At 36.7% G+C, this 14,584-nt stretch overlaps 1 protein-coding gene across 1 annotated transcript in view; it reads right to left on the bottom strand.

Annotated features, from left to right (window-relative positions):
• The window catches only part of SATB2 (SATB homeobox 2), a 193,134-nt gene that overhangs the window by 92,273 nt on the left and 86,277 nt on the right, over window positions 1-14,584 (bottom strand). The window contains exon 6 of the mRNA XM_060016358.1: window positions 10,192-10,294. Coding sequence (XP_059872341.1) covers window positions 10,192-10,294 — 103 coding nt within the window. The remainder of the gene's footprint in view (window positions 1-10,191; window positions 10,295-14,584) is intronic.

The raw sequence follows: 14,584 nt of genomic DNA, 5'->3' as shown, positions 1-14,584 counted from the left end.
CGCGTACCGCAAAAAAAACCCCACAAAAAACAATGCTTCATAATACTTTGATAACACTGATCATTTCAAATATTCCTACAGCTTTCTGTACAGGTTAAAGCTACTTATCTAATAATATCTTGATTTTTACTCTTTGCTTTAATTTAAAACTATAATTTCAGAGGTGAATTCACACATGACAGGAAAAAAATGACATTTCAGAAACTTAACATTATCATTCAGGAGCATTCTATGTGGATTAATTCTTTAATTCAACCTAATAAGGAAAAGTGAATCAAAGAAATAATCAACCCATAATTCATTATTTTCCATTGGCCATTCTCTCTGATTTCACAGGACTTAAATGTTTGGGGCCATTATTTTAAGTAAAATACTCAATAAACTAGCTGGAAACACCTCAAAGGGATGTTTTTCTTAGGCTACATAAATGGTCCCGAATTTTTACTTAACAAAGGTGTTACTGTCTCTTTCAGTGGAATTGATTAACAATTGCTAAATCTTTAGCTCAATAACTAATTAACAGAAAAAAAAATGATTTTAACCGATAACTAATTTGCTAAGGACATTTGTAATATGAATTAAACAAGCAAAGGTTTTCTCTTTTTTTAATATATATTTTTTCCAGACCTTCTGAGTTTATTATGAACATGTATATGTGATTATAACATGTTACAACTTTCATCAGACTTGATGTATTTATGACATCTTTCACTTCTGCCCCAACCTCCAAACCTGACACAAGTCCCCACAGAATATTCCTTTTTACCCACTGACTTCCTACTGCAAGTCCTTATCACTCCTAACATAAGTCTCTTCTAACCTTTGGGAGATGAGGGCTCCACCAGAAAGTAGGCATAGAGGGAACTTACCTCAACATAATAAAGGCCATATATGACAAACCCACAGCCAACATCGTTCTCAATGGTGAAAAACTGAAAGCATTTCCACTAAGATCAGGAATAAGACAAAGGTTTTCTTTCTTCTCTCAATTGAGACGTCCGATAGCAAATAAGATTTAGTAACAATATAATATGTCCAAAAATAAAACTGTTCTAGTGCATATGTTCAAATAAATTCATCTATATTAAATTCAATTCTATTAATATTTACTAAGCATCTACAATATACAAAGTCCTATGTTCACAGGGCTTGGAGGATGGCACAAAATGGATGAGTCCCCCAGATGTTCTTTCAAGGGATTTTTGGTCTAGCAGGGAGATTATTCAAGAATCAAAATTACTACAGAACATGGAACTTGGAAGGTGACAGCTTGAAAGGTCAAATGTTAGAACTCATAGCCTGGCTTGTACCCCAGATGATTCTAGATTTATGTCCATCCCCTTGAGAGTTCAGAAGTCCAAGGTCAGATAATCTCAAATTCTTACATAGGGTAAGAATCGTATCACCAGTCAGACAAAGAGCACATTAAACAACTATCTACCGTAGACAATTGTCATGGTAGTCCTAGCATCTTACATAGCACTTATATTTAAGAGCTTCAAGCACCTTGCAAACATAAGTGCTTTTCAGCTTTTAACTCTGTAAATCATCTGAGGAAACACAAGTAATAATTTTTATTTAGTCGATCAAGAGACCAAGAGAATTGGTCTCAAAATCCTCAAAATAAGAGGATGTCACCACAATCATACCAGATTTTAAATAAGCTGGATATTTCCTGGTCTACACACAAAAGCTCTCATTTCACAACTCTGTAGATTCTTCATCAAGCACCACCAGATCTTTGTTTTTGAGTTTTTAATTTTGTTTCTCAGCGAGACAAAAGGAAATCTGAAACTATGAGAAATCTAAAGCTCACTATAAGAAAATGCTAAGAACTAAAGAGCCCTGGACCACAACCCTTAACTAGGTCATCTCAGTTCAACTCCCTGCTTCTCTCTCATTGTTTCCCAAACATAGTTGGTCCAGAACCTGTTTCAGGGCTCGCCACCAAGCCCCCATACCAACCATTCTCTCCTTCACTGCTAGATAATCATAACAGCCCACCCCCACCCCTACCACATGGCATGAGCTGCCTCATTCTCTACCACTCACTCCATCTCCAAAAACTTGTCTCCTTATCCATCTTCCTTCCTTTCCTCCAGGTTCTGAAGCAAAGCTATTTCTCTTTCTTTCAAAGGCAAAGCATCCTCTGTGCCCCATCCCTTCCTAGTTTGTGAACTGTTGCTTACCACCCCTCTTCCCCTTCAGAGCCCTTGGCCTCCTGTGGCTCCATCGTCTTTCTCCTGAGTATTGGGGTGGGGTGGAAGTATGGGTACACTTAACCCTAATGCTGCAGTTAGCTGCTCTTATATCCTTTCCTCATTCACGCAGTATCTGCTATCCTCATTTCCTTGCCACCTTCCATCTCAGATGCATATAGTTTCTCTTTGTTCTCACACGACAGGGAAATAGCTCCCTTCAATGTCATTATGGCCCCTTTTTTGCCAAAGTTAAGAGCCTCCAATCACCTCTTCTCCTTCTCCTCCTCCTGTCACCCTTGATAACATTTCTCCACTGGTAACCCATCTTCCCTTGGCTTCCATGAAGTCTCACTTTCTTCCTAATCATGTCTTCTTAACCCATGGCCCTTTTACCTCTCAAAGCTTCCAACCCCTCCTGTCCTCACTCTCCCCTTCAGAGAATCCTCTTTTGGTATCATTTTAACTATTACATCTAAAAAATTAGCTCCAGAATCTATTCTCTAGGCCTGTCTTTTGGTCAGGTGGCTCCACACCTTGAACAGCCCAGGGGATATTTCTACCTAGTTCACCAACTCTCACTGAAGCATCAGCAACCTCCTCGCAGTTTATATCATCCCATTTCTGTCAAAACCATCAAGAGTCACTTAAGCTCAAAACCTTGGACTCTACTTTGATTTCCCTTTCTCTTCCCACACACATATTGCATTGGTCACTTCTCTCTTTCTCATTCCTGCCACCAGAGCCAAAGCTCTACCTCCCTCACCATCTTACTGCAATAGATTCTATTTTGTCTGCATCCTCCAGGGTGTGCACACCACCCTTCTCCCTCCCATTTGCCTCCCCTCCTGCCATAAACATATTCATATCCATACATGGTTTTAGATGGCTTCTAGAGGATGTGTTTGGTTTTTTTTTTTTAAACCACCATTTTCATTATTGCTTCATTGCTGAAAAACCTTCAATGATTCTCAGTCTATCTCAACTGGGCTTTCAGAGTTCCCTAAGATGTGTTTACTACCTTCCCAACTTTATTTTTCATCACTATAACACGAACACTCCCCACAGCCAGGTCCCAAACATTTCTGCTCTTTCACCAATGTTTGGTGTCACCATCAGTCCCACACCCTGCCATGCTGTTATCTTTTCCTTTTCACCAATCAAAAATCTTAGCCATTCTGGGCATGTTATATTACAGCATCATGATAAATGCACTGCCATTCTAGACGCACTGGACAACCACCCATAATTTCCAAAATATATCATGCTCTTCTGCATCCCTGCATCTATACTCAAGAACTTGCATTTGCCTGAAATGTTCTTCCTTCTCCTTGTCCTCTCTGCAAAACTCTATCTGTACTTAAGGTATAACTCACGTGCTACTTCTTCTCGAATTATCCCCTGACACCCAGCAGGTATAATTTATGGACCCTTCTCTGTGTTACCACTATACTAGTTTATACCGCTGTTATATATTTGCCAGATATACTTATACGGCCACCCCCTGCTAGGTTGAGGGTGACACAGCTAGAGGTAGGAACCATATCTTAAGTGTTTCTGAATGTCTCTCACTGCTTCTAGCACTGAATATGGGCTATAGTAGAGATACTCACTAAACATTTTATTAAAATTAATTATCTAATTGTGACTGTAACTTTCTTGCAAGGAAGGACTAGGTAATGATCCCCACTTAAAATCCTGCCAGGTATATATAGTAGATGCTCAAATTTCTTTTTGAATGATAGTAAAATATGTTATATTGTTAATTATTTCATAGAGAATGTAGGCTTTTTGAAACCAGGAATTGTGTCTTATAATTCTTTCAGATAGTAAGTATAGATGATGGATGGATGGATGGATGCAGAAAGGAAGGGGTTAGAAAAGCAGATCCTTTTTCCCTTTCCATTCTTTTTTAAATGGCTTATAAATATGAGAAGATAGCAAGTTTGTTTCTTTCCATCTACGAACCACACTGTGGACAAATGATTGTTTTTACTTCTTTAAACATTTATGAATAAACACATTCAGGCTAAAGAAGCAGCTACCAGTACAGCTACAATAAGCTTCTTAAGATTCAAGCAAGAAATGAGTCCACATCTGAGCTTAGGGTCCAAGGCATTCCCCACGTACCATTCTTCCACTTGGTGACACTACCAATGAGCTCCTAATTGGAAGGTTAGGAAGGGTAAGGTGATCAATGAAGGCACATCAGTGTTTACCAGTGTAAAGGCACAAGGCTCTTTCAATTTCTGGAAAACCAGTAAGAAGGAAAGTGATTGTTTGCGGAAGTGATGTTTCTGTTTCAATTAATCTAATACATATATAAAATTCAAGGATTTGATATTGTCATTACTTTACACAAGGTGCAATATAGGCAGAGGGCAGACAAACTTCCTTGCCAAGCACCTTAATTTAGATCCAAAACGGAAAGCAAATTTCTTTCATGACCCAGAAGAATTAGGTAGACAAAAGTTAAGTTACTGGTAGGAGGGAGATGCAAGAGGGAGGCGATATGGGGATATACATATGTATAGCTGATTCACTTTGTTATAAAGCAGAAACTGACACACCATTGTAAAGCAATTATAGTCCAATAAAGATGTTAAAAAACAAAAGAAGTTAAGTTACTTTTACCTCATCAGAGCTAAACAACAGCAGAGGCAGAAGTACCAGCAGCTGATTAAAGGCATTGTCCTGACCACCATGGCTAAGCAAGGGCTGCCTTATGGAACCAGGTCAGGGGACACTGATTTCTCTATCCAACTTCGAGGCACCACTTTGTAAATGACACAATCATTTTTGGGTACAAGAGGTGCTTTAAATGTGGTAACATTATATCATTTCAGCTATAATGATCATAATTACTTATTTCTTTTAATCACAACCCACTTAACCACTTTAGTACAGAGAACTAGTTCAAGGAGTTTAATTTTCATTCAACATCTAATCTTTGTGTTTACTGAAACCCTTCACAGGCTTTGTTTACTGTCTGCTTGCTGGCCTGGACGTTTGATCTTGCAAGACTAGATCAGACAGGGTCAGATAAAATACTGATTACTAGGATAAACCAGGCTTGAGGAAGTAACACTGGTTTTTAAAAATCCTCATTTCTCCCAGCTTTTTAATATTTTGCAAAATAAGCTCAAATAAACAAACAAAATTAAGACAACTAGCAATCAGGGGCTTCTTGAGCAATGACTGAGAAAAGGAAAGTGATGGGGATCATTTTGCTTTCTGGCCACAGTATAGGGTTTGGTTAGGTCCATTCATTCTAGTGGTATTATTTTATGACACAAATAATTTGGAGATATCCACTAGAATTGTGTGAACTTTCAATGACCCCTTAATTCTTGTGACATATTAAAGACTTGAAACTGACCTGACTGAAGACGGCAGTTCATTTTGCTTTTGGTGCCAGATGAAAAACACTTTAAATATAAAATTATTCTCTTTTAAATTATTAATTTTTAATTAGGAAACATTTAAAACATATGAGTGCTTCTTTGTTAAGGTACTTTCTTATTCTTATAAGATCCCTTGCAGAATTAGATTGCCATAATAGTATAATTAATAATAGTACTGCACATAATTGCCACTTAGTTTCATAAAACTGATGGGGCAAGTGTATGTCTAAATAGACTTAATCCAAAAGAAGAGTGAGGTTAAAAATATTGTTTTAATAAAATGCATAGAACCTATGAAAGAAAAATTGATAGGTAAATCCCACATAACCCTCAAAATTCTTGAAAATAATTAATAGCATGAATGTTTCTAGGTCCCGGGGGATTATCCTTGGGTCCAACACTAAGACTCCTACACATTAAACAACCGTTAATATCGGTCTTTTTGTTTTGTTTTGTTTTTCCACAAAATGTATGTATTTTTCTGAATCCTGGGAGCTTATGAGCGCTACATTGTAAAATCTAGGCCAGAAGCAATTACAGTATGAGATGAACAGCAATTAAAAGAATGCCATCTGAACCAACCAACTACCACATTCAACCACTTCATTTTCTTCAGTATCAAAAACTCCTGGGAAGCAGGTTCATGGTTCTGAACTTTAAAACCAGAGTACACAAACTGTCTCCCCATCTATCCTGAATTAACACTAATGTTAACTCAAATATGTCTGTGTCAACTATGATTGCCTTTGAAATTAAAGGAAAAAGGTAAACAGAATGTGCTTTGCTGTGATCACTGGGGAAAATAACGTTAACATGCTAAGCCAAACCAACTTAGGACTTTTTAAAGAATAAGTGTAAATAGTTTAGCTATAATAACAACAAATTCAAAAAATGCACATTAAAATGTTTACTTCAAAATTTAGACAATTCCATTTGTATATAGTCTTTACATCTGTTTTTAATGATATCAAATTATTGATTATTCATTTTTCTCATATTTATTTAAGCATTAACTATAGAATTTGCAATCTGATCTTTTTTTCCTAAAACCTTTCAGTAGACTTTTATTTTTGCCAGGTTTTAGTCATGTTTACTTTGATCTTTCAGAGTATATAATTATTTTACTGTTTATTTCTATGAGAAAAGAAAAAAAATTTGACCTAGGAGATCTATATGTGGCAATTTGTAACAGAATCACATAGCTTATGTTTGGGAAATCATGGTTTTGATTAAGAAGCAACCATTTAGTTCCCACTGTTTTATTAAAACAGACATTAGCAGATAATAGGAAACATATTTAACAATGTAGCCTGCATTTAGTTTGAGACATCAGTAAGCTAGCTTGAGATTTTCTTCTATACTGAACATCAGCAATGATTCATGTAAACTGGTAACTATGGAATGGAAACAAGGTGGGGGAGGGGAGACAAGGAAAGACAGAGAACTCTGACTTCTGCGCTCTCGGGAAGAGCCCTAAGGTAGAATTCTGGTTTTGCTACTTTATTTCCAGATTTGAAATTCACTACTTTTTTTGAAAATGGATAGACACAAATAGAAATCTTACAAACAAAATCATTGCTTTCTCATGAGAAATGGATTCTACTAGATAGGAACTCCCACAGTGACATCTATTCACAGCATAAAGCTTGTAAGGACTGAAATGTTCCTGAATAGGTCCAACACTTCCTTTTCTCTGAAGGTGGAAAGTTAATAAAATGCACTTCTCTGGGGTGTTTATTTTCTCTACACCATTATACCTGTCATGAATTCTTTGTTTTTCCTCCCACTCCCTTGGTTGATGAATCAACACCACTTGAACTGTTTTATGGCAGCTTGTGTTTACTTCACACATACCTTAACCTTCCCTTTTCTCCTCCTAGTGACACACACACATGCACACACACACTTTTTAACAGCAATGACTAGCTCCATCTCTTTGAATAGCATGTGTACACAGCAGCTGGCCGCCTCTTCAGGTGTGGATCCTTGACCTCCTGATTGAAATCAAGGTCTCAGTCTGCTTTTATGGCACTTAAAGATTTAACTGTGCATTTACTATCTTGAAGAAAAAAATAGAGCTTGAAGAATTGACTTGCTAAGAAAGAAAGGAGAAAAGTAGAAGACATAAGTGTTAATGTGTGTGTGAACAGATATATACACACACAGACCACACACACACACACACACACACACACACAGAGATTCTGTAGTGGCGATTCTGAAAACACTAGAGTGAAGAGTTTCCAGTCTTTTTGAATCTGGAATTATACTCCAGACTATTAAAAGAGAACGCTCTCTTCCTTTCTCTTATAATAGCAAGTAAATTGGATCTAACAAATGACCTTGAAGCTGCGTGATTCTTTTGATTTTTAGGCAAAGAGGATATTGTTCAAGCACTTTAACAATCTGATTTTAAAGGGAAAACTTGGAGACAACACTTACAGAAAAGGAACACTTCCGAACCACACAATCGTGTCTTATAATGAGAAGGAGTTATTCATCTTATCCTGTACAGGAGTTAATATTAATAACGTTGTAAAGCAAGTACCCAAGCCAGAAACTAGAGGGTCCTAAGAATTTTAGAATATATTGAAAAGGAATGGATCTTAATTCAATTTTTAGTGAACTTAATTTCTCCTGGGTAGTTCAACAACTTGACTTTCCTTATAAATTGTATATTTAGCATAAAATGCTCTCATTCCTTTGTAATCAGAAATGTGCCACCAATACAAATAAAGCTCATTTTCTCAAAAGGTAACCTTGTAAGCAAACTCCCAAATACTCAACAGCCAAGAGGCATTAGTTCCATACTGTCTCCCTAGAGGAAAACTACAGGTAGTAAAAACAAATAAATTAATCCTTTACTTTTACCTGCCTACCATAAATTGTCATTTAACCCTCTCAACAGGGGCAGTGAACCATCAGCAAGTCTCTGAATACCTATAATAAAGCATGATGAATGATGTCATAATCATGCAAAATATGAACTAGAAGAACCCTCAAACATCAACCTGTTCTGTTACCAAGCTATCCCCCAATCCCCTCAGGGGTTGGTAGCATTTGAATTGAATAGCATTTGAAGTGGGGTGAGAACAACAGAATTTTTCCAGCATCGAAAAATTTGCAAAGGCAAAATATCACATATATTTAAAGGGCTGGATGGCCTAAATAGCATGCCATTTATTATATGAGAATGGTGTATTCAGGACCAGATATAATTCTATATATAATATATTGCTGCTAGTAGAATTACTACCATTAATTATTGTTACAATATTATAGCTATTGTTTATTAAGAGATTACTTTGCGCCAGTATTAACATATTTAGTCCTCACAGCTAGCCAGTGACTTACTTTTATTACTTCCAATTTTCAGATAAGGAGATTGAGTCTTGGTGAAGTTAAATAATTTGTTCAGGCTCACACAGCTAGTAAACAGAAGACAAAGATTTGAATACAAGTCCTCCTGACTGCAGAGTCCCTTTGCTTAAACCACTGTTCTGGAATTGTCTCCAAATAAACACAACATCAAAACTCCATTTCTGACCAAAGATTTCCTGATACCACACAGTCATTTCAATTTGATAATTGGTACTTAAACTATAAGTGCTGATTTAACCTAGAATGACTGCTTTTTTCATTAATAAATTAATGAAAATGATTTATTGATTGAGCTTTTTAAATAGACATGCCTCTCTGAAGTATACAACTTCAAAATGTTTTTAAAGATCTCAGCCTTCACAAGCATCTCTTGTGAAAACTACACACTTCATATATTATGCTAAGAATTTTACTTTAGTTCTAACACCATCTTAATTTTAAGGGAGCCAATCTGGATCTCTTGATGAAAATATTAAGAATCTTATCTTGCACCCCAATGTTCATAGCAGCACTATTTACAACAGTCAAGACATGGAAGCAACTTAAGTGTCCATCAACGGATGAATAGATAAAGATGTGGTATATACATACAACAGAATATTACTCAGCCACAGAAAAACAATGAAATATTGCCATTTGCAGCAACATGGATGGACCTAGAGATCATCATACTGACTGAAGTCAGACAGAGAAAGACAAATATTATATGATATCACTTATATGTGGAATCTTGAAAAAATAATGCAAGTGAACTTATTTACAAAACAGAAACAGAATCACAGACATAGAAAACAAACCTGTGGTTGCCAAAGGAGAAGGGGGCAGATAAATTAGGAGTATGGAATTAACAGATAAATACCACTATATATAAAATAGATAAATAACAAGGCTTTCCTGTACAGCACAGGGAACTATATTCAATATCTTATAATAACCTAAAATGGAAAAGAATCTGAATAAAATATACATATATATATATATATACACATATATATACATGTATAACTGAATCACTTTGCTATATACCTGAAACTAACACAATATTGTAAACCAACTATACTTCAATTAAAAAAAAGAATCCTACCTTTATAAAAAAGTATATAAAATTTTATTAAAAATTGTATCTAAATTAGCATAAATTCCCAAGAATCAACAACTCCTTGACCTAAGAAACTGAAAATAGGCTTCAAAAATAAAAGTCAGTTTACCTTTAATCTTCTTGTACTTCTTATACCATCTCCCAAACTCCTGGCACTTGGTTGCTGACACGTTGGCATAATATGTGCTATTTACAATGGATGAAATCATACTCTGTAAAGAAAAAAAAAATAGTTATTTTTCCATAAATATGAGTATTCCTTTTCAGGGACAAGAAAGGGCACATTATAGTCCATACCAATCTCCTCTGTCTTTTAAATTTGAAGCAGTCACCCTCCTGCAAACTAAACTATTAAATATGATTAACGAAACTTACTATCCCTTTAACTTGTACAATGACAGTGCATTCTCCATAAAACCAACCCTGGAGCAATGTCAAAGATGGAGGGGGCAGGACACACAGATTGAATGCAAAGGGAAAGAACACGTGTGATTTAGGAACCCGAGCAAAAGGTGAGATCAGATGCTCCTGCATCTGTAATCCAAATAATGCCTCTCAGATGTTTCTGTTCCGCTTCCAACTGCAACAAGCTTACACAGCCAAGAGTCTGAGAACATCCGTGCTACACGCTACAGAACAACATTTAGGGAGATAAGTTAAATTAATATAATTTATAGAAACGTGTCATTAGCACTTGTGTGAAAATCACCAAATGAAAAAATTAACAGTGCTATTTTAGAGCAGGGGAAACTAAACATAACACTTGTTCTGTGTTTCAAGCAAAAATGCATCAAAGCTAAAACTTTGAGTGTTTTAAGTACCTGATTCCTTCTTGCTCTTCATATTCCTCTCTCTCCTCAGCTCAACCCTTTAGCTGATTTGTTTGAAATTGCAGTTAACAGGAAAGAGAAAGGGAGCATAACCTAACTTACCACTGAAAAATTAAAAATTATAACTGCACACCTTGAATTCAATTTCATACAGAGATATGTTTTCAGTCAATATGGCATGTTTGGACCAACATTCGTGGCAGATGTTAACTTATACCTGAATGACTGTGACAGTACATGTGTATGTTTTATACATAGATTTTATTTCTGCAAATTCTGTCTAAAAACAAATGGACATAAACGAGTCAAGAGATCCAAATGACCTACGTAAGGCTTTATATCCTGCCTTGAAATCTCATCTTTCTTAAAAGTTTTCCCCAGATACGGAACAGTTGAGGGAAATCTTGGAACTTCTAATGTCATTTCGACAAACTAGTCAAGATAAAAAGGAAAACAATAAATCAAGGCATTGACAAGTTATTTAGGTTCAAATGCCAGTAGACAGTCCTGCACAGACTCCCATTTAAGACAGTTTCCTCTGTAAGCCCACAGACTCCCTCTTTTTTAATCACTATGCAGTACTGATGGGGGAGGGAGGTCCTAATTCAATTCACAGAAACCTCTGGTTCTTTCTATATAGCAGATGGCTATCCTCCCTGCAGTTGCTGATCTCTAAATGACAACTCGGTTCTCTAAGGGGAGATAGTAAAGAGAACTCTTTTAATCTGAGGATCTGAACACAGCCCTAGAACACAAAGAGCCAGTATCACCTGAGTGTATCACAGAACTTGGAGCCTTGCCTGCTGCCTTAGAGGCTCAATGGAATCCTAATCTTCCTGAGGCAGGGTTCTGCTTTTGTATGTTATTAACAGAGGAGTAAAGAAGACTCTTGGCTAGCTGGGCTAGTTCCTTCCCTCTCTGGGCTGAGCTTTTCTCTCTGTCCCAGTTTGTGAGATCCTCGAGGACCGTGTCTGTTTCTTTTTTTTTCTCTCCCTTGTGTCTAACACAGTTCTGATGTGGGATATCTGAGTCACTGAAATATAACAGATGAAAAGGGACAAAGATGAAATTTAAAAATGCCAAACTGAAATGTCAAAATAATGAAAAATTTAACATGAAAGCAGCCTAATAACAGATGCACCAGCTACTCTGGTTTATGTGAATAACTGCAAATGTACTTGTCATCTTTCTACGTTGTTTGTATGAATGTTACCCTCTGGAAAGGCATAAGATACATAGCCATGGCAGAAGCCAGAGCTAAACCTTCTATCACAAAGTGATCTAGAAAGCAGATTAAAATGGGAAGTGTTTTTAGTACTGCCTGGAGCTGCCCCTCAACTCTTCCTGGCCCATAAGACCAGGACACAAATCCATATTACTCTGGTCTCAGATAATCCACATTTCCCCCAGTCCCTGGACTTCCTACTTTGTCTTTGCTCCAGATGCATCTTCATTAACACTCTTGTGTTAGTGGCGAGTGTCAATCTATGTGGCAAGAAAATGAGTATCTGGGCTTCTGCTGGTTTCATCACCAGATGGTCTTACACTAGAGTCGGTTCACACTCATTTAAAAAGGAGTTGGTAACCACTCTTATTCAACATAGTTTTGGAAGTTTTAGCCACAGCAATCAGAAAAGAAAAAGAAATAAAAGGAATCCAAATCGGAAAAGAAGAAGTAAAGCTGTCACTGTTTGCAGATGACATGATACTATACACAGATATACCTAAAGATGCTACCAGAAAACTACTAGAGCTAATCAATGAATTTGGTAAAGTAGCAGGATACAAAATTAATGCACAGAAATCTCTGGCATTCTTATACACGAGTGATGAAAAATCTGAAAGTGAAATTAAGAAAACACTCCCATTTACCATTGCAACAAAAAGAATAAAACCTCTAGGAATAAACCTACCTAAGGATACAAAAGACCAGTATGCAGAAAACTATAAGACACTGATGAAAGAAATTAAAGATGATACAAATAGATGGAGAGATATACCATGTTCTTGGATTGGAAGAATCAACATTGTGAAAATGACTCTACTACCCAAAGCAATCTACAGATTCAATGCAATCTCTATCAAACTACCACTGGCATTTTTCACAGAACTAGAACAAAAAAATTCACAATTTGTATGGAAACACAGAAGACCCCAAATTACCAAAGCAATCTTGAGAAAGAAAAACGGAGCTGGAGGAATCAGGCTCCCTGGCTTCAGACTACACTACAAAGCTACAGTAATCAAGACAATATGGTACTGGCACAAAAACAGAAATATAGATCAACAGAACAGGATAGAAAGCCCAGAGATAAACCCACACACATATGGTCACCTTATCTTTGATAAAGGAGGCAAGAATATACAGTGGAGAAAAGACACCCTCTTCAATAAGAGGTGCTGGGAAAAGTGGACAGCTACGTGTAAAAGAATGAAATTAGAACACTCCCTAACACCATACACAAACATAAACTCAAAATGGATTAAGGACCTAAATGTAAGGCCAGACACTATCAAACTCTTAGAGGAAAACATAGGCAGAACACTCTATGACATAAATCACAGCAAGATCCTTTTTGACCCACCTCCTAGAGAAATGGAAATAAAAACAAAAATAAACAAATGGGACCTAATGAAACTTCAAAGCTTTTGCACAGCAAAGGAAACCATAAATAAGACCAAAAGACAACCCTCAGAATGGGAGAAAATATTTGCAAATGAAGCAACTGACAAAGAATTAATCTCCAAAATTTACAAGCAGCTCATGCAGCTCAATAACAAAAAAACAAACAACCCAATCCAAAAATGGGCAGAAGACCTAAATAGACATTTCTCCAAAGAAGATATACAGATTGCCAACAGACACATGAAAGAATTCTCAACATAATTAATCATTAGAGAAATGCAAATCAAAAGTACAATGAGATATCATCTCACACCGGTCAGAATGGCCATCATCAAAAAATCTACAAACAATAAATGCTGGAGAGGGTGTGGAGAAAAGGGGACCCTCTTGCAATGTTGGTGGGAATGTAAATTGATACAGCCATTATGGAGAACAGTATGGAGGTTCCTTAAAAAAGTAAACACAGAACTACCATATGACCCAGCCATCCCACTACTGGGCATATACCCTGAGAAAACCATAATTCAAAAAGAGTCATGTACCAAAATGTTCATTGCAGCTCTATTTACAATAGCCAGGACATGGAAGCAACCTAAGTGTCCATCAACAGATGAATGGATAAAGAAGATGTGGCACATATATACAATGGAATATTACTCAGCCATAAAAAGAAACGAAATTGAGTTATTTGTAGTGAGGTGGATGGACCTAGAGTCTGACATACGGAGTGAAGTAAGTCAGAAAGAGAAAAACAAATACTGTCTGCTAACACATATATATGGAATCTAAGAAAAAAAAAAGAAAAGGTCATGAAGAACCTAGGGGTAAGACAGGAATAAAGACACAGACCTACTAGAGCATGGACTTGAGGATATGGGGAGGGGGAAGGGTAAGCTGTGACAAAGTGAGAGAGTGGCATGGACACATATACACTACCAAACGTAAAATAGATAGCTAGTGGGAAGTAGCCGCATAGCACAGGGAGATCAGCTAGGTGGTTGTGACCACCTAGAGGGGTTGGATAGGGAGGGTGGGAGGGAGGGAGA

The sequence above is a fragment of the Delphinus delphis genome, chromosome 7, assembly GCF_949987515.2.
Source record: "Delphinus delphis chromosome 7, mDelDel1.2, whole genome shotgun sequence".
Taxonomy (NCBI): Eukaryota; Metazoa; Chordata; class Mammalia; order Artiodactyla; family Delphinidae; genus Delphinus; species Delphinus delphis.
This window is presented reverse-complemented; position numbering and strand designations above follow the sequence as displayed.